General features: G+C 44.3%; 1 protein-coding gene across 16 annotated transcripts in view; it reads left to right on the plus strand.

The window, feature by feature from the left end:
• FHOD3 (formin homology 2 domain containing 3) overlaps window positions 1-21,577 on the plus strand; it is a 465,123-nt gene that overhangs the window by 72,053 nt on the left and 371,493 nt on the right. For all 16 annotated transcript variants that reach the window (XM_072732212.1, XM_072732222.1, XM_072732218.1 and 13 more), the window contains exon 3: window positions 971-1,035. In XM_072732212.1, the coding sequence (XP_072588313.1) occupies window positions 971-1,035 (65 nt within the window). The remainder of the gene's footprint in view (window positions 1-970; window positions 1,036-21,577) is intronic.

Below are 21,577 nucleotides of genomic sequence, written 5' to 3' on the forward strand. Positions count from 1 at the left end.
TTATCTGCTGCTGTGCTGGTTGGTTGGCTCCATTTTACCTTTATTCACTGGCTCCCCAATTTGTCCAAATCCCAAAGACTTTGTTACCCCTAAGTAGCCAGGACTCCTCTTTTTTTTTTCTTCTCCCAGTTATTGTCTTCTCTGAACTGCTGTGTGCTTTGGTTCTTCTTTGCATGGGGTGGAATGAGCCCCAGTAGGAGCAGAAGAATGGGGGAGGAGGGCCCATCTTGTTTTCTCTTAAGATTTGAGAGTGAGAGAGCGTGCGTGCGTGCAGGAGTGGGGGGAGCGTCAGAGGGAGAGGGAATAGCAGATTCCCTGCTGAATGGGGAGCCTGACATGGGGCTTGATCTTGGGACCCAGAGATTGTGACCTGAGCTGAAGGCAGACACTTAACTGAGCCACCCAGGCACTTCCCCGCCCCGCTCCCCACAACCCTGTTGTTTAAATGAGGTGAGAAGGATGCAGAGGCATTGCATAAACTGGCATTCTTGAGAATAAATAGGCTGTAAGCGCTTTGGTGGACTCCTACCTTCCTGTGAGCGAAGGGTAAAAGCTGTAACTGTCTTGACTTACTACATGTACATGTTTATATTCAAAAACATGTAAAAATGGTCAAGCAGATGTATATTGTTACATTGCAGGGATCTCACTTGAGCACAGCTTTTAAAACTTTCCCAACATGGTCAAGCATGAGTATATGCTAAGTCTACAGATGGAATGAGTGGATGAGGTTTGGTAATAGAATGTGTGAGCCAATCCAACAGAATCAAACTTCATCATTTAATTTTCTGTAAAGTCCCATGACATCTCATTATTTCAGGACAGATTCTTGTTCTGTTGAGGCCTCTGCTTCTGTTGAGGTCTCTTTGTGGTGGGTGTACCAGAACCTTCAAGTTGACTGACAGTATGTAGGTGTTGTCTTGGTGACTGCTCTGATACCCACGTCTATTTTGTCTTCTGTCTCCATTAGGCGGGGCAAGAAGCACAGCATCATCCTGAGGACACAGCTGTCCGTGAGGGTCCATGCCTGCATTGGTGAGTGACATGTGCAGAAGGGGATACTTGCCACCTGCTCTCAAGTGATTAAATGTGTGATAAGAAAGTCCTCTAAGCAATGAAATACTTAGGGTTATGCCATCTACTTGGGTAAACCCAATCACAGATTGTTAGTTTAGTGAAGCAGTTTCTGGCAATAGTTTTTGAAGCCCTGTTTCATTTTGACTTCCTTTACTGTTTGGTTAGTGAATAGGGCTGGAGGTAAGATAGATTGTTGATGAGGTTCTTTGTGGGGCAGTGATCGTGTGAACCTCCAGCCAGTTGAAGTGATCTGCACGTGTCTTTTGGTGGCTCTGTGCAGCTCCCTGTGGAGAAGTGGGGGTTGAGGCTCTGGGCTATAGTCACGTGATAAAAAGGTATGGTTCAGGTCAGTGTAGGACAGGGCATACATAGATATAAAGCAATATGGTGTCAAGGGGATGTATTTGTGGTTCAGAATGGTTTGCAAGTGGTCACACAGGGAGCCCACTGGGGCCATTCTCCAGCCATTTTCTTGTACCTATTGGCTTCCCCACCTACACATGTGGGTTGAATGGCAATGAAAGCAGTTATTTACATGAAGTAGACCATTTTAATGTGAAGTGTACCTAAAACTGTGCCCTGGTTTCTTCCTGGTGTTGGGCTAAGTTGAAGCAAGTATCTAGTATCATAAAAAGAAGAAAATTAAAATTTACTTTATATATAGAGGTTTTCCATATCTGAGTCCTTTTGCTTTTATTAAAGGTTGTGCTCTTAATTCAGGCCTCTCATTAAGAGAGCACAAATTGGGATGCCTGGGTGGCTCAGGGTGTGATCTTGGGGTCCTGGGATCGAATCCTGCATCAGGCTCCCTGTGGGGAGCCTGCCTATGTCTCTGCCCCTCTCTCTCTCTCTCTCTCTGTATATCTCTCATGAATAAATAAACAAAATCTTAAAAAAACAAATCACCATGCTGAGGCCCCAGTCTACACCTGGAGTGTGGGGGCTGAATGCAGTGGAAAGGATTGTTTCTGGTCCCTTCCCTTCCTCCCTGCTTCCCTATTTGAGACCCAGGGATGGGATGAGGAGGTGGCTGACGTGGAGGGGAATCTGTAATTTTAGGTCATCTGGTATTAGATGTGTGAAGCCGTAAGGGTCTTCAGTGACCACTTTTGTGTTGCCAGCGAGTAATTGTATAGCAGACTCAAACCTCTGGGGTGGGGAGGGTCCCTAATCTTGTTGGAAACATAGTGAGATCTGTAGAACCTTAGGAGTGACTTTTCATTTCTGCCTGGTGCCCTGAGTGACCATAAACTATGTACTCTAAAAATATACACTATATATTTAATAATTTGCTTTTTTAAATTACTGGCTTTATACTTTTTCCTGTTTCATATCTAGAAATCATGTCTCTCTGAAAAAAGGGCCTGTGACCTTATGACTTTGGATAACCCCACCACCACCCACATCCAGATCTAGAACAAATTCCAGTATGTAATGTGCTAAATACTGTTGAAGTTAACTGTTGGTTGAAGGATAGCTGATAACCTGTAGAGATTTGGGACATGAGTATGAATTGGTATTTCCCAAGACAGTAAGGCAGTGGAAAGCAGAATAACACTAAAATAGGCTAGATCAGAATCCTAATGAACTAATTCCTTTTATGTGAATTCACCTTTTGTACTTAAATATTTCAGGTAGAGGCATTTTTAAAACCAGCTTCTATGTTATTGACTTGCTGCAATAACTTAGGTATTCTATGGTCTCATGTAATACACGTACAATGTAAGACACATAACTTAAATCCATAGCACTTTGGGCACCAGCAGCCTGTCCAGCGCTCTCCTGGGACATGCATGCCTTCCTGCTGGAGGGGTTGAACTGGGCACTGATAAGATCAGTGTGTTTGTTTCCAAATCTCCTTATACCTGTTGCACTTGCTATTGGAATGAAGTAATTGAATGAAGTAGAGGTGACTATCATATAAACTGATTAAATTTGAGCATAAAAAGTCACTGCTTTGAAAATTCATTGACTGTTTTGGACAGGATCCAAAATTGGTTACTACAAAGGCATTCGTCAATGTAGGCAGGTTACAGCAACTTCTAAAAGTTGGAATATTGCAAAAAAAGAAAAAAAAATGGAGAAGGGCTCTAGTCTTCACCAGTCTGTTCTTGTTTGACTTCACAAAAACTGATATTGGAAATCCCAGACCACATCAATGGAGGGGTTCATGAAAGAAGGTCCAGAGAATTCTAGTTAGTAGACCCTATTCAAAGAAAGGTCATAGCTTGAACCTGGGTGTGAAGGTGTTGTGTGCCCAGTGTCTCATCACAGGCAAACCAGGACAATCAGTTCCTATAGCTGCACATTAAAATAAGGTTTTAAGGTATTTATTACTTTCAAAGGATCTCGTTCTTTAATTAGTTCTTGCCATTCATTACCTCAGCCCTAATTATGTCGGTTGGGAGGGTTTGACTGTATAAATGAACGTCAGTACCCAAGAAGGCAAAATTTTTCCTAGTATTAAAAAACCCTCTCTCTTGTCCCACTTCCTATTATTGGCAAGATCTGGAATAGATTTATTATAATAGCACTAAATATTATCCTTTGGTTATGTATAGAAAATGGAATGTATGCATCATGTGTACGAAGTACCAACCCCCATTGTGACATATTCTTTCCCTTTCCAAATGGCAATATTAGAGGAGATTTCTTTAGGATTAAAAACCCAAACCTGGAACAATCTTCAGTTGAAATGACAAAAGAAAACATGACCAGAGGGGAGAAAACCTTTTTCACATCAGTTGGTTGAATCCTTATTTCTTTTCCATATTTCCCCTCCCTGCCATATGAGCAGTGATTGAACTATTGCAGGCATTGGACAGTCTCTCTTCTCTTAATGCCTGGCACCGTATGCTATTTCCCGATGACCCCTTTCCCACCACGCAGTTGGCCTGGAAGGATCCAGGATGAGTTTTGGCTCATGGGTTTAAAATGCTATCAAGTAAATTTCTCCAAAAGGCTTTTTTTTCACCCAACAATCTTTTCTCAGCCATTCCTGTTTTTATTAAGTATAGGAATGTTTAGAATCCAGGACTGCATGTTGATGAATTGGAGATGACATACCATTGGAATTATCCAGTGTTAACTTTGGAACTCTGGACCCGATTGGGACAAGAGTAGAGTGGAGCCTTTATGATCAGCAACTGAACAGACCTCACAAAAAGTGAAGGCCATTGGGCGCTGCTTTGAAGGTCATGGCTGGCAGCTGACACGGGCCTTTTCTGATAGTACGGCAGTGCCGGAGCAGGAAGTTGGAATGAGATCTCGGTACGGAGACAGACCCAATGTTCCTCTCCACTGTAATTTTTATTTCTTTGCACAGTTTTGAGTATGACCACTTGATGTAACACTATAGCAAACAACACATGACTCGCCTTCCAACTCTAGCTGCAGTCCCTCAGAAAAACCAGTGGTCATGTTGTGGGCATGAACTTAGGTATGGATGGAAAAAGATCTATGACAGGCATGTAAAGTCTGCATTTTTATGAGGTTAGCTAGAGAAAATTTTTTGGTCTCTGCAAGTGATCCTATTTCCAGACACCAGAAAAATGTTCAGAGGGCCAACTGGCTCTGATGACTAAGTCTCATCCTGAAGAGAAAAGGAGTGGAAGAATTGTAGGGGTGAGGAATGGAATTGAGGATTTAAAAACAAAAAAGATTTGAGGTCGTTAGTATGCTCAAGGTAATATCTGAGTGTTTTCTACTGGCTTGCTTTGAAGGCATTTTATTGGACTTAAAACCTCTGTGCTTTAGTTTTCTGGACCAGACCCTGTCTTCTTATTAAGAGAAGAAACCCTGTCCAGTGATTGTCTGTGACAATGTAAGGTGGACACTTGCCAGTATCCATCATTAAATTAAACAAAAGGGTAAATTGGCTGAAGGTTGCAAAGTATCATTTCTGATGGCAGTTGTGAGGAATAACCTGGTCCAAAGGTCTTTGGAGTTTTTAGAAGCATTTCCTCCAAACCTAGGAGATGATGAGGTCTGCCCATGAAGATAGAGATGAGGGAAACAGAAATAGGTAGCTAATGTGACTAATCTCTCCACTAGGTTAGTCTCTTTGCTCATTAAAGGTCAATTCACAGAGAGGACTCTTGTAGAGGCAAGAAAATCCTATGAGGAGAAGTCTGCTTCACATATTGATACAAAAAGTAGTCCATTTCCAGCAACACAAACAACAGAACAAGGCATCAGCTATCATTTGCCAAGACCTCTCCTCTCCTGGCTGGTAGCCTCTTCCACCTTGCCAAGCTTTCCGACTGAGTCCAGCATCACTTCTCCTGCTTCTGAGTGTCTTTTTTCCTCAGAGCTAAGTTTGAGCTGAGGTTTTATGTGGCTGAGCCCTCCTGGCCTTGCAGGAAGGCCTCCTTCCAATTTTTTTTTTTTTTTTGATGTTGTACTTGTCCCTCGGGTGGGCTGTTATGTGACACTGGGTTTTGGCCTGCTAATTGGATTCCAATGTGGTCCTCTCTTGGCCTCTTGACTCTGGAATTCTCATGAAAACTAGAGGTTTCCTTCGGCAAACTGCAAAATGCCTTTTTTGATCCCCTTGGGCTTACTAGCACCTGGGTGGTATTTCTAAATTAGCTAATCAAGAGGAGGAGCTCCTTAGCATGTTGGGGGGATGGGTTACTGAGACACTGGAGGCCTGTATGGTAGCTTGGGTGTCTTGCTCCTCTGAGTGCTGGGAAGGGGAGTGGGTCCACATAGGTGTTGCTGGTCCTATGTTGTCTGAGGTGGCAGGCCTCACCCATGCATCCATTGGGTGACTGTGGAAACCATAACACAGGCTGTTGTGACCAGTACCACTCCCACAATCACTCTTTCCCCTCTGGCCTCCCTGCCCTGCTGTGTCTGACTCCAAGTCTTGGGCTTGGGCTTGGGCTTCTTGCTGAATCTGTTCTGCATTGCCCCAGCTTCTGCTCTTATCCTTTCTCTATGGCCTTGGGACAGGGGCAGGGGTTCCCTCCTGCCCTATTTGTGGATGTCACAATGGCCAAGTTCACAGCATCCTGGCTATGTCCTTCCCTAGTGGGGTTAGGCACAGCAGGTCACGTTTCCTATTTTCTGTCCTTGGATGTAGGGATCTATGGATTCTCCAGAAACCCTGGAACCCACTTCCTATCCCTGTCTTTCTGCAGACACCTGAGCAGCTGGCTTTGGCCTTGGCACAAACTGGTCTCAAGTTTGAAATCCTGTGTCTCCCTTTGTATTAGGAGATTTTAGCACTTATATATATATTGAAACCTCTCTTTTATACCCCATCAAGTCTGTGACCCATTTTTACTCACAGTTCTGTTCTTTAGGTAAAAACAGGCTCTCTGGGCTAATCAGATAAACACCTCCCGTCATCTGTTTCCTATTAATCTACCTCAGCTCCCAGGTGCAGAGCCCATAGAGTGTCCACATGTCCAGAAAGCATCTGGGCTAGGAGAGGCTAGCTTCTCAGTCTCTCTGCTCTGCGGAGGCGGCTACCTTGAGGTAACTTACGGCCAAACAGTGATTGACAGATGTGCCCTTGCTACCTGCCCCTCCAAGGCAGAAAGCATATGGGGAAGCATGTGAAACATTCCAGTTAGGTGGTTAAACTGCCCAGAGTCTAGTGTTTAAGTGCTGATGGCTATTCAGTTCCATCACACCTCTCCGCACATGCTATAAACTTAAAGGACAGTATATAGATAGGTCAGGAATGATTTGTTGCCAGAAATTAAAAGAACAATTAGAGAATTAAAAAAAGACTCTACTGTCTATAGACATACAGGTAAACATAAATACAGAGAGTGAATCAAGAAAAGGAGACACACTTATGAGAGAATTAGCATGAGAACCTTCCAGATACAGGTGGAAACTCAGGTCAGCTATGGGAATTAAGAGGAAGGAAATACAAGCAAATGTGAATTGACCCATACAGGGTCTCTTAAGGCAGTTTGACTTCACTGTTGTGCGCTTTCTTCCCCCTTTGAGGAGGAATTATTCATTCATTGCCTCTTTAGGACTTTGTTACCTTTTACCTCTGAATAGGTTCGATTGTTGCATAGTATTTGAGCATTGCCTTAGAAACATTATTCATGTTTACTTTGCACAGTCCTATTAATTGCTTATATCCTTAACAAGCAACGTGAAAATTTGGCAGAAATGGACTCTGGAGAATGTAGTCATAGTGGTGGGAACACCTGTAGCAGATGTTACAAGTTTAAACCATGTGCTGGCAGCTAGACTCCAAAGTTGCTGTCCAGCAGAACCTTCAATTTTATCCAGAAAACCACCCCTGGTAAGGAAACCACCATGCTTTAGAGTGTTGCTATAGATGCTTTCTACTTACATGTCTGAGCTGCCTGGGGGCTGTAATGGAAGTTCCAGTGATGGTCTCCACCTGAGGCTTACCCCATGAAGGGACCGCTTCATTTTTTTTTCTTTTTTGTCATGGATCAATAAGAGTATATTAGGAAGCAAAGTGATTTGTCTGGTTACTAGTTATTTAGAGGGCATGGAAGCTGAAAAGTAGGATGGATGGCTTGCATGCACCTTGCTACATGGAGGTTCTTCAAGGATTAGATGTGCAAAAAAAAAAAAAAAGATGTGCATCTATGTGTTTTTCAGGTCTTGCTGAGGGACTTAGAAAAAATGGATTCTTGGGTGGGGATTCTTGGCACATTTTACCGATTCCTGTTGCATTAGAAATACCAAATGGGAAATATTTTAACTTGGGAATCAAAACACATGGAAAGCATTAGTAGTTGAGCAAAACATGCAGCCAGTTCAAAATTTAATTCAAAGGAGGTAAAAAAAAAAAAAAAGGTGTTTAGGAATTGGTTATAAGTGCTGTAGTCTCAAGTTCATGTGCCAGAGTAGTAGTGATGGAATATCAAAGGAGAAAATGAAAAAGGTTAGAACAATTGGAATCTTATTAGTATAATTGAAAAGGAGGAAACAGGGGGGCCTGGGTGGCTTAGTCAGTTAAGTGTCTGCCTTTTGCTCAGGTCATGATCCCAGGACCCTGGGATCGAGCCCCATTTGGGCTCCCTGCTTGGCAGGGAGTCTGCTTATCCTCTTCTTTCTTTTTCTCTCTTCCTCTGCTCCTCCCCCAACTCATGTGCATTCTCTCTCTCTCTCTCATATAAAATCTTAAAAAAAAAAAATGAAAAGAAAACATTCTGTTAAGTGTACTGAGAGGTGATGTGATTTATTTTTATTCTGGTAACTGGATTGTGATGTGTGGGCAGGAGGGGGGATCCATTTTCAGGGATTTAGGGAAATCTGTGTGGGACAAAGTATAGCATTCAGCATGCAGTTGATTCTTCAATCACTTCTTATCTTTTTTTTTTTTTTACTTCTTATCTTTTTAAAAAGATTGCATTTTAGATTAAATGGTCAGCTTACTATCACTCTGAAAATTAGATAATGTATCTGCAAATATTTTAAGTTGTAAAATGCCATGAAGATAATTAGTTTGAGAAGAATTCTACTAAATTGTTTATTGTCTACCATGGCCATTTTATTTATATTTTAAAAGATTTTATTTATTTGAGAGAAAATATGTGAAGCTGACTCCATGCTGAGTGCAGAACCCCTGATGCATGGCTTGATCCCCACAACTGAGATCATGACCTGAGCCAAAACCAAGAGTCAGATGCTCAACCAACTGAGCCACCCACATGTCCCCTACTTTGGGCATTAAAAAAAAAGTAATGTGAATCATGTTCACAGAGCGGCACCTTTGCAGTTGGGTCCTTTCCATCCTTGGTTTCAGGGATCCTCACTAGCCCTCCTGAGCTAGGGGAGGAGTTGAGAGAATAAAGCTTGAATTTCTCAGTTCTCCAAGGAGTACTCTTTGTACAGGCCTGTTCCTTTGCTCTTTAGACCATTTATATGGTCTTCAGCCCTTTTCTAGATACATGATTGCAGAGCCCACTGTGACCCTTCTGGTCCAAAAAGTCTGAAGTGCTGCCAAAACCTCTAAGTAGGTTTTTCAAAACATTTGCCCTAGTGAAGTTCCACCAGGCTTCAAAGGACGCTCTTCTGAATTTTGGTATGGTTCACAGATGGCCTTAAGGGAAAGTTAATCAGCTGAGAAAAATGGATTTCACCCTTCATGAGCTGACTATGTTTAATTATCAGTTGAAATCCCTTTTCCCAAGCCAGGCTGCTGACTGCTGGAAGGGAGCTGCCCTATCCCTTCCAGGCTTCCATCCTGACTGGCTTCTTTCTCATTTTGGGCTTCACGCTGGGCAGACCTGGAAACTAAGACTCAACTGATCTAAGCTCCATGCTGTCAGTGCTGGCTTTAGGAGCTATCGGAAAGGAACACAAGGTTCTGGGCTGGAGGCTCTGAGTCCTGCTGCTCTTGGTTTGGAGGTCTGGTCCTTATCTGGGAAGATCTAGGAGGTAGGGTTTTTGTTCCAGGTAGCAGTTAGCTCTTGAGCATTTGAAGGTGGAAGGTTTTATATCCAGCCCACAGAAGCAGACTCCCAAAGTATTTGTTGATTAAAGAAAGCCACTGTAATAGTGATTTATGATAAATATTTGATCTTCATTGTGTTTCTGGCCCAGAGCTCTTAAAACACTTGAAATTCTTTAAATGATGAGAGCAACAAATGTGCCTTTTCTTATGTTAATGAGGCGATTTTGTCCCCCACCTTAAGGATAGGAGTGGGTTATCAGAAGAACTACCCATGTGATGGGGGGAGTTGAAACTTTCAGTCCTGTCCCTGATCTCTTAGCCATTGATGAGTGATTCAGTCAATCATCATGTTAATAACGAAGCCTCCATAAAACTCAAGAGGATAGGGTTCAGAGAACTTCCTGGTTGGTGAACACAGGGAGATTCAGAGAGAACATGGCGGGACTATACCCCTTCCTCATACCTTGCCTTAGGCATAATTTCCATGTAAGTTACATCCTTTTATAATAAACTGGTGATCAAGTAAAATATTTGAGTTCTGTGGGCTGCTCTATCAAGTTAATCAAACTCAAGGAAGGATCCATTGGAACCTCTGATCAAAAGCTGGTAGATCAGAGGCACACATGACAATTTGGGTTAATTACTGGCATCTGAGGGTGGTGGGCAGGCTTGTAAGAGTGAGCGCTGAACGTGTGGCACGTGATGTTATTTATAGGTAGTGTCGGAATTGAGTCGACTTGTAGGGCACCCAGTAGGTGTCTAATGCTTGGTGGTGTGGGAAAGCCTACACCCACAGATGTTGAAATCTGGTGCAGGAACCCAAAAGAGCTTCTGAAAGGGTCATGTTACTGATGCATGCTTAATTCATTTACTTCAGAAATGAATTTGGTGTTTTCTTAGGAAAAAGAATAAAGGGCAGGAAGTATAATGTGAAAGTAAATAGTAACAAATCTGTGGAAGTGGGTGGAATGTCATTTTAAAGCATTTCCAGGAGAGCTCTGGGTTCTGTGGGGGGTACTGTGTGGATCTGGAAGCGCACTGCCTGAGATGGCTCTTGGCCTGGGTGGCCTGTGTGCCAGGCAGAGCAATGTGAGTGGGACCTTGGGGCATCCACTGCTACCTTCCCCGCCTCCAGCCTTGTTAGGTCTGCCTGCTTGTTTATAATGGTGAGGACAGGGGCCCTGGTGCCTCCATCCTGGCAGTGCTGTGAGCATTCATGGAGATAGTGTGTGCACAAGCCCAAGCACTGAGCCTGGCATGTGCTACCTTGGGCAAATGGTGGTAAATGTTGTCCTCATCCTTATCACAGTTTTGTGTTTTGTTGCTTTACAAATTGTCAGAGCAAAGTTGAAATGTGATCATTCAGTGGTTCTCAAAGGAAAACACTTTTTAAATTTTTTAAATTTCCATTTCTTAAAAAGATTTTACTTATTTGAGAGAGAGGAAGAACACAAATGGGGGAGTGGCAGGCAGAGGCAGAGGGAGAATCAGGCTCCCCACTGAGCAGGGAGCCTGCCATGTGGCTTGATTCCAGAACCCTGGGATCATGACCTGAGCCAAAAGGCAGATGCTTAATTGACTGAGCCACCCAGGCGCCCTAAAGGAAAGTACTTTGAGTGTCTGACATGTTTAGAGACAGAACTGTCTAACTAACTGGAGGAAATGCATGTCTTGCCTCCAATTCTTGAAGGACCTTCCTTATTCAGAAGTGGATATCAGAATTGTATTAAATATTGAACTAGGGCAAGAGATTGTCAAACTCTTAAATAGAAAACCCAAATGATGCTCAACTAATGTGTTTAAAGTATGATTTAGCTGCTACCCTTTTCTGCTTGGCAGATGGATTTGTAACTGCAAGTCAATACATTTCCATTAACATTTTACCTGACACTATTATGGAGTTGGCCATCCTGGGTCCCTGATTCCTGGTTAACTAGTGGCATTGAGGTCTTTTTGTGGTTTTCTTCTCTTCAGTTTACCCTGCTCTAGGGGTACATTTTAGAATGTTCCAGAAAAACCCTAATCTTCACTGAAATTGAGTGGGTTTTGTGAAAAGCGAAGGCCATTTGATACTACCATTCTATGTGTTCCCAGATGGTGTTCTCCTGAAGGAACCACCGAAATGGAGGGTGCGTTTAACTGAGAATGTGCTCAGGCTTTACACAAGACAGTTGGGTACATGAAAAGCAGTGAAAACACCATAATGTAACACCAAGTGCTAGTTACATTGTGTAACTTTAAAGTGGAAAAATTGTTCTAAGTACTATAAAAGTAGTCAAAATATGCTGTACGAGTTGATATTTACACAATGGTCAGATAAGCTGTTCAGATTGCACCAAAAAATATAATCTGTATGTTTTGTCTAGAACCACTGGTGATGGTAAACTTTGACACATAAATAACCTATAATAGTCATTATCAGCTGGCTTTGTTTCTGAAGGATTTTGTTAATGACCTGGTTGACCTTAAAAAGCTGTCTCACCATGTCATGTGTTGGCATCTCTTCTACCTCCTGTTCTGCACCTTGGGGCCTGGCGTTGGTGAAGGTGGGGATGGGCGGACGGCCCTTCTTCCCTTCACAGGGCTTAGGCTCTAAGGCCTCTGAAGCCACCAGGAAGCAAAGAAGAGTGCCACGGAGCACTTCACACTTCATCAGAAAGCCGTAAAAACAATTACCAGTCCATTAGGGACTTGAAAGGGAGCTCCACAAAGCTGTCCTGACTGGGAATTGCCAAGACTCATGTGAGTCACTGATGGGATTCGTGCTGTGGAGTTTTTCCTCTTTTCTTTTCTTTTTCTTTTCCTTTTCCTTTTCCTTTTCCTTTTCTTTTTTCTTTTCTTTCTTTTCTTTTCCTCTTAATTTCTTTTTTCTTCTTTATCCTTCTTTCTCCTTTTCTTTTTTCTTCTTCTTCTTCTTTTTTTTTTTTTTTTGATAGAAGATAGTAGATTCTAGAAGTGAGGCATGTCATTGGGATGGTCTCACAGACTGCCTGGAAAGCTCAGAGCAGGCTTCTCCAGGGCGGGACTAATGGTGTACATATTCACTGTGGGTATTGGGATGGTGGTCCTCCGAGGGCAGCTTGGTCTTGGGGTTCTAATCGCAGCCCTGCCTTTTGTCGGCTATCATCCAAGGTTTGGAGTTTAGTCCTTTCTGGGATCTGACTCCAGGCCTGGCCTTTGTCAGGACTCTGAGGGAGTGCCAGGCTGTGGCAGCTGGGTTTGGGGCTTGGGGACTGAGTCCCTCCCGCTCACGGGTGGGCAGGCCACTGCTGACTTGGGCAATGTGGGAAGGACTCCAAATGAGGTGGTACCTAGAATGCAAGATTAAATATTTAAAACATACCAGTGTATATACATATTTTATATAACCCTCCTTTGGCATGTTTTCATTTTACTTAAACAAAAGGCTGAGGAGGCAAAATAAACTTAAAAACAAGGGGGTGGGTGGGAAGCAGATGCTCTAGAGCAGTCCTGCTGAGGTCTGGGCACCCAGACTGTAGCCAAGGGTGCTGGTTCCTCTTCAGAGGTGTCCTAGTTTAGAGGAGGAGGTGTGTGAGGGAGGAGCATGCGCAGACAGGATTCTAATTCTGAAATCAGGATGGTCAGCAGTGAGGCCTGGGACGTGGCATCAACTTTCCCAAGAATGGAGACCCTCACACTTCCCTTATGAGCTGTTTGAAGGCGCTGATGAGCCATATTGCTGTCTCAGGTCAAGAACCTGGCTGGCATCTGGCAGACCTGCATGATTTTTATGAACCTGACCTTTGTTGCTGCTGCTGTCAGGAGTCAACAGTATCCTGTGGGTGGATTTGAAAACCTCTTTATCCTTTATATTACTGTAATGTTGGACATGTTTAGCTTTCCACCTGACTTGGAAAAGAACTCTTCAAGGCTTATTAAATACCTTTTGGGTGCCACCACTGTGTTAAGTGCTAAAAGGAAATAGGCATGAGGCTTTTCCATTCCCTCCCACGATTCTAACTAGGAGCTTAGGCATGTAGTTTCCAGCTCCCTCAGAGTTCAGGATCTGCCGTTGATATCTGTGCTGTGTCTACTGGATACCTGAACTTCATCTCACATCCATCTCTTATTTCTCACCTCCCCCCCCCCCCCCCATTGGAAGGGCTCTGGCTCACCTACCCCTTGTGTCCCCAGTACTTCTAGCATGGATGCTGACCCTTCACTTCTTCTCTAGTTGGGTGATCTGCGTCCTGTTTCCCAGGATGCTATGTGATCCTTCAGGGCAGGATGGAGAACCTTCCTCTCTCTCAGGGTAGAAGGGTACAGAGGTCTCAAAGGAAGGAGGAGTTGGGTTTCTAGGAGCCAATCATACAACTGCTCTGATTCTCAATTTCCCCTCCTGAACTTGGGGATGGAATTCTTTTCAAAGTAGAAGAATTTTCCATACACATTTAAAAAGTATTTTTTTTTTGTCTGATAGTATATTTACATTGAGCTTTCTCTTGAATCTTGTCTTTGTTGTTCTCCAAGAAAGTTTGCTCGTAGAAGTCTAATTATACTCTTCATTTCTCCCGATCCTGTAGTGTATGGAATCTGGCTGATAAGTTTGTTAAACTAGATGTGTCAGGCTAAGCAGAGAGAAAACAAACCCCTGGGGCCCCCTGGTGCCTCCCAGGTCTGTTGTTTCTTAGATATAAACAGAAAATGGACAAAATGTATTTTGGGGACGGAGCTCAGCCCCTGAAGAGGCCCAGGATGTCAGAATGGAACAAAGAGCCTCTCATTCCTGTCTATTGCTGCAGGGGCAGTTTTTTCCCTCCCTTATTCCTTTAGGAGGCCACAGTCCCAGACCCAAGAACTGAAGAATTCACCTTCTTATTTCCTAACGAACTTACGTGATTACTGGTCATTGTCCTTTCCTGGAGCACTGATTTTTTTTTTTTTTAATACTTGTTCCCTGTACACACAGAGCCTAGGATGATGTGGCATGGCTTTTTATTTTCCTCTAATATGGGTACATCTTAGGGGACTCTGAATCCTGCTTCTCCCATTGACAGTGGGAGCAGGGGATTCTACATGGCTTTTCAGGAGGACCCTGGCTGCCCTCACTCCTGCGGGGGGAAAAGATGGGGGGACATGGGGAAAGGCAGTGAGCCAGTGAGGCTCAGGCTCTCCCTTTTTGGTGTCCTATTGGGATCCTCAAGATCTTTGCTTAGCCATGGGCAAGCAGCTTGCCCCCATGGTAGGCCAGGGGTCATTCCCTAAGCTACTGGGAAGCCTATCTGGTCATGGTGGGAGGCTAGTTCTCTCCTTGGTGGCATCAGTCTGGCTGTTGTCCCTCTGAACTCAGGAGGGAAAGACCACAGTGTGATCTGGGGACCTCTGGAGCCCCAGAGAGATGTTCTCTTGTACAAGAGGCTCAGGAGTTGGGGCTGTGAGTACTGTAGCTCTAGCCCTTCCCCTGGAGGCATAGAGTGCCATTGACAAGCAGCTTAGGGGTGAGCTGTGTGCACAGCAGAAAGGGGTGATGTGTCCAGAGCAGAGCTGACAGGCAGCTGTTTCTACCTCTCTTGCCTCTGCAGTGTTTCCAGTTTGGAGCAGCGTGGCTGTGCCAGGCTAAATTAAACTGGAGGTGCCCTGCGTTTTCTTCTTTTTAAGGCTGGAGTATTTGAGGTTAAAGAGAGGGAGTGAGTCTAAAATAAAATGTGACTCTGTTGGGGGTGTGCAGCCAGATGCTGTCTTTGTGCTTGCTGTTCTAGAAGAGATTGAGCCTGTTTTGTGCTGGGGTCTTGTTCTGACATACATGATGGCCATTGTCCTGAGTTCTGCTTGTCTTGAGTTTTCTGGGAGCACATTCTATGCTTGGAAATTTTTGGTCAGCATGTCTTTAAATAACAGTAGGACATAATCTCTGGCTTGGTTTATCAAGGTGTGAGCTGGACATGGTTTGGAGATGAATGTGTTTGCAGCAAACTTGCTTTAGAAAGTCCCTTGGGGAGTGACTGATATAATAGGTCAAACTCACTGATGATGGTTCTTGTAATACCTAGCATGATTCTCCACTCGGCATTCTGAGGGGAAAGTGGGAAGCCAAACTCCCCAACTCTGGGACCTGGAGTAGTCCCAGAACAGAATTTATGAAAGCATTTATTGTAAAATTTTTGGGGAAAATAACAGCAGGACCACATAGATCGATACCCTGTCATTTATGAATGACACCAACTTGGAAAGATCAGGAGTTCACCTCTGTGGATGGGAAATGACCTGCTTTAGCTTTCTTTCCTCTGGCCTGTGAGAGGTGGCCCATGGGTACTGACCAATGAACGGTGATTGCCTGTGGGCTGGGAAATTAGGAATCGGAGGGCAGAGCACCCAAGGATTTGTGTTGTAGTCATTAGTCAGGGTTCTGTTTCTTTTCTTTTTCTTAAGATTTTATTTATTTCTTAGAGTACACGCAGGGGGAGGCACAGAGGGAGACAGAGAAATGGACACCCCGCTGAGCACAGAACCTGACATGGGGCTCGATCTCAAGACCCTGAGATCGTGACCTGAACTGAAGGCACTTAACTGACTGAAGCCACCCAGGCATTTCCAGGGTCCTGTTTCTGATGCTGGCACATCTTTCCATGAGCAAAAGGCATGGTTTTATGTGATGATGCCTGGACTCCTTGGAGGGGACACTTTGAGTAGAGGCCCCACGGTATGCTGAGGCTCAGTCTTTCCATAGACTGGGTTTTTGAGGATCTTACAGGCACTTGGCTCATGAGCACCTGCTTTTGAGGGAAAGGCTCATGGAAGAGATGGAGAGCTCATTTTGCCAGAGGTTGCCCCTCTTCCCACACAAGCACCTGGGTCCCTGCATCTGAAGGGGCGCTCATGGGTGCTTGGGAGTCCAGATAGGGATTCTTTGGGGTTGGGGCAGTCTTGCCTAGGGAAGCTTCTTTACATCAGTAGTAGGTTCTACAGGGGGGTATAATGGAAATGGAAGATTCGGGAGTTGGAGCTCCAGCACGTTCAAAGCTCCAACCATAGGGGCATGTCCAGGGCCTTAGGAAGTCCTGAGACATGCCTGGGCTGTTGAGCCATGGTTCTCCCACTCAGCAGTATGAGACCTTGAGTCAGTGACTTCATCTCCCCAGGCCTCAGGTGACTTTCTTGTAAAGGGGTGGTCACCATTCTGTGCATCTCATGGGGCAGTTGGGGGCCCAGATAAGATGACTTGTGTCCTTGCCCTCCAGCTTCAGCTCTGCCGGGCTACTGGGGACTCGTCAGACAGGCTGTGTAGCCCTGTGACTCTGTGCCCGCCATTTGTTGACTCCTAGTCAGACTTTTGGGCTTCGCTCAAAGACCCTACCACATGATGGGGATAGTGACGTGTGGCCTTCTGTGTCCCCCACAGATGAGACCAGGCACTTTGAGTGCTTGTCAAGCCTCCAGCATGAGACGGTGGCGGTGCTGGTCCCTGTTAAGGAGGGCAGACATTGGAGCTGGTCTACCTGGTTCACACCCTGGCTTCACCGCTAAAAAGGCTGTGTGACCTTGAGCAAGTTACTTCTCTCTGCCTCCCTCTCCCCACCTGTAAAATGGCACAGTTGTAAGGTTGTTGGCAGTTAAATGAGTCAATCCACTCATTTAATCTCACCAGGTGGTGAGACGGGCCCGGGCACACAGTAAACCCTACGTAAGCACCTTGGGGCAGCCACCATGGGCTTCCCGGACACAGTGCCTAGCACAGGGTGGGCCTTACATCCCTGAGTGAATAAGAGGGGCCAGAAGGATTTGGGATTATGGGAGTCTAGCTGAACTGTCAGGCGGGAGAGTTGTCTTCCTTTTTTTCCCCCTGAAACACTTCTGCAGTTTTTCTGTAGTGCTGATAAGATATAGAGGCCAAAGCTGAAGTGTCTGCTAAAAAAGCCTGCCCCGAGCAGGGGACCGAGTAGGGGACCGAGGAGGGACTGCTTCCCACCGCCCCAGGCCCTGACCCCCTGCCCCTGTCTCGTCCTCCCCCTTCCCCTAGGGAGGCGCACGGCTGCTGTGCTGCTGTGCTGTGACGGAGCTTGCCGGGAGCCAAGCAGGATGTAGCTCTCGCTTCCCCTTCTGGCCTTGTCTGCATTTCATGCTCAGGCAGCTAATTTGTACCTCACCGTGGAGCACATTCTTTTACTTTTGGCTACTGTAATGGCACATGGGAAGGGCGGTTTTAATGGATTACTGTTTTCTTTTAGAGATTAAGCTTTCATTATGAATATAATTGTGGACACTTAGCCTCCTGGTACTTACATATCATTTGCCAATTAGGATAATGGACTAGAAAGTCCCTTGGAAAGTGACAGGGACTGAGTTAAGCCTGTAACTCAGCTCAGGGTGCTGGCAAATGGAATGCTTTGCCAACTGGAAGCAACATATATCAAGTCTGTCCGCAAAATGCGTGTGCTGAGAGGTCTGAAAATATTCGTGACCTTTGAGAAAGAGAAATTAAAATTAGTAGGCAGCCAGGCGGCAGCCAGCTCCAGTAGTTTGTGATGTGGTCATCCTGGAGCATCTGCCATGCCTGCTGCATGCTTCTGGGATGGCTGCAGGGCAGGAGGCTGTGCTGCTTAATTTTAGAATTCCGTGATGAAATGTAATGTTGAAAGCATTTATGATGGATTTGGATCTAATGTTGTGATGTTTCCATCACTTTTAGAGGGCCTGGGTCTCCTGGGCACTTTCTCTTATTCCCGCTGGAGCAGGATTTCCTCACTTGAGCATTGTTAACATTTTGGGTAGGATACTTTATTGTTGTGGGTCATGTGTATTGTGGGATGTTTACCAGCATCCCTGGCCCCTGCCTACTAGATGCTAGTGCAATACCCCTAGTTGTGAGAACAACAACAACAAAAATGCCTCCAGACTTTGCTAAACATCCCCTGAAGGGCAGAATTGGCTTCTTCTCCTTTAAATTGTGTTAACGTGGTCTATTCCTAACTGCACTATGATAGTATGGCCCCAACCTTCAGAAAAATCTGAGTTCTGTGGATATCCCATGTGAGGGCAGAGAGCTAATCCATGTGGTCTACATGCACGGTCTTAGGAAAGGTCTTTGGAGGCGGTGAGTGGTTTGATGAAAGCCTGGAAGGATTACACAGGTAAAGAGGTGCCTGGAGGAAAGACACCTGAAGGGGCAAAGGCAGGAGCAGAGTGAATTTGGCAGCAGAGAAAATCCACTCTATTTGGACACAAGGTCAAAGCAGGAAACAACATGGGTATGTGGGATGGGGGTGTAGGTAGGACAGGGAGGTAAGATATGCCTTGGTTTTCTGACCTATCTACTGGGGGAGGATGCCATATGTTCCATAGTTTCCTTGTTAGGTTCAAACAAGATAACATCCATTTAAATATTGGGTTGCCCAAATAAACATATTAAGGTCTTTGTATAGACAGTTGTCAAATACAAGATATGATTTTTATTTACTAAATGGAAAATCAGGGAATCATTGAAATAGGGTTTTGAGTATTATGGAAATAGATTGTAAGGAAGAGTATTCTAGAAATAGTATATAGAATGAATTGGGTGGGGAGAAGCCAAAAGGGCAGGGTGGAGGAGAGGAGGCTAGTGTTGCAGCTAACTACCAGAATATTTCAGGAGGTCTTGGTGGTAAGGAGGGACTCCAGGGTTATAACTGAGAAGTCTAGTTGGCAGATGCAGTGGTTGGCCAGATTCCGTGATTAACTGAGTATGGTTATACTTTTCTTGCTCCCCAAAATGATTAAAAGTGATATACAGTATTAAAACAACACAAAATAGTATATTAAATATGGATCATAACAAGTCAGAAAGAACAAAGAAATAGAAGATACCAGGCATCTGGGATGAATTGGTTACTGCAACTGGTCATTCAACATTAGCACTAAACTTGCTGGTAGTTCAGTTGCAAAGGAGACCACTGCCTTAGAACCTAGATGTTTCATTTGGTAGATCTCTTTGAGATGGTCTGGAGGAAGAAACTAGTATTTTGGCTCTGATTTAAATTGTTATACAAAGGCACAGAGTGTTTTTAGCTATAGGTTTTAAAAAACCACCCAAACCTTGTTAAAATGGATCGATCTTTCTCACTTTTAAAAGATTTTATTTACTTATTCATGAGAGACAAACAGAGGCAGAGACATAGACAGAGGGAGAAGCAGGCTACCTGTGGGGAGCCTGATGCTGGACTTGATCCCAGGACTCCGAGATCATGCCCTGAGCTTAAGGCAGATGCTCAACCATTGAGCCACCCAGGCGTCCCTAATACGGACATTTTTTTTTTTCAATGAGCCTTTTGGAAAAATGGAGGCACATTTAAAAATCTTGCCTCACTGGTGTTAAGTGGCATCATTTATGTCTTTGCCAAACTCCTTTCAGAAGTCTAGTTGGTGCCCAGTGGAGCCTGGCAGGCCTGGGAGGGGTTGGCTGACATGGGGAGATGGTGGTGCATTTGGTTTGGGGTACACTGAGTTAGAATAAGGACAGTACTGGAGGCATGTGGAAGGAGAGAGAGAGATGGGCTAGTAGTTCAGGGTTGCTTGTGATGCGGCACAAAGACACAGGGGTAGATATAATTGGAATATAGCCTTTATCCATTCACTTGACATCACACTCACAGAGGTACCAAAATAGCAACACTACTACCACCGGCAATATAATTATCTAGAAGAGTTAAATTTCTTTTCCATTTTTTCCTGCTCTTTGCTCTTATATTTCCAAATCTATTCTATCAAAGCATAAAACCATTTCAAACCACCCTCTTCATTTTAGCCCTAGTTTACTCTTACGTGCACAGGTACTTTCATGTTTAACGTTCACCACCAACCCTTACGTGGACATCTTTTTAGTCATTTTGTGTGTTTAGAGCTCATTCCCTAATTAGGGAGTCCTTGAGGTCAAAACTGTTTCCACGGGCACCTGGCTGGCTTGGTCGGTGAAGCACCTGCCTTTGGCTCAGGTCATGAACCTGGAGTCCTGGGATGGAGTCCTGCATAGGACTCGTTGCTCAGTGGGGAGCCTGATTCTCTCTCTGCCTCTGCTCCTACCCCCATTTATGCTCCACCTCCCCTATCTCTAATAAATCTTTTTATTTAAAAAAAATCCTGTTTTCATAATCCAAAATGTATTTTCTGCCCCCACTTCATCCTGTCATAAGCCTACAGTGGAGTTTTCCAGAAGCCACTTCTGACTTATGATCTCACAACAAATTGCATAAGCAGATAGGTGAGTCAGGCTGTCATGTATTAAGAGAGAAAGAAATTTACAAAAATAATAGTGATGGAACTCTTTTTCACTAATTATTTTTGGGAAAAGAGTTATTTTTCCTAAAATGTTATTTATATTAGCATAAAACAGGTCTATTATTTTTTGACTAGTAAAACATTTTGAAATTTCTGTTTTAATTTCTAAAAGGTTAATGTGGATATCACCCACAGAAACAAAGCTCTTTGGGCTCCTCAATAATTTGAAGAGTGTAAAGAGCCAGGGATTAAAATTTGAGGATCCTCATTCTAGTAGATTCTTCAAGAAGTGCTTTGAGGTTTTGTATGTTGTTGACAGTTTGCAGGTGCACTTGATATTTAACATTTTTTGCTCTCTGTAATATACTTTGCTGACATTTTCTTGTTATTCAATTTTCTTTTTCTTTTTTAAATATTTTATTCATTCATGAGAGACAGAGATAGAGGCAGAGACACAGGCCGAGGGAGAAGCAGACTCCATGTAGGGAGCCCAAAGTGGGACTTCATCCGGGGACTCCAGGACCATGCCCTGGGCTGAAGGCAGGCGCCAAACCGCTGCGCCACCCAGGGATCCCTCCATTTTCTTCTATATAAAATGTTGCTTTAAAAAAGTCTGGTGGGAGCACCTGGGTGGCTCAGTCCGTTAAGTCTCTGACTTCGGCTCAGGTTGTGATCTCGGAGTCTGGGATTGAGCCCCGAGTCAGGCTCCATGCTCAGTGGGGAATCTGCTTCTCCCTCTCCTTCTCCCTTTCCTCCTGTTCATCCTCAGTCGATCGATCTCTCTCTCAAATAGATAATTTTTTTTTAAAAGTCTGGTGATAATCTACTTTTCTTTCCTTCATAAGTCACTTGTTTTTGCTTAGATAACCTCCCCTCAATTTTTTTTCT

Source organism: Vulpes vulpes, chromosome 13, assembly GCF_048418805.1.
Source record: "Vulpes vulpes isolate BD-2025 chromosome 13, VulVul3, whole genome shotgun sequence".
NCBI lineage: Eukaryota > Metazoa > Chordata > Mammalia > Carnivora > Canidae > Vulpes > Vulpes vulpes.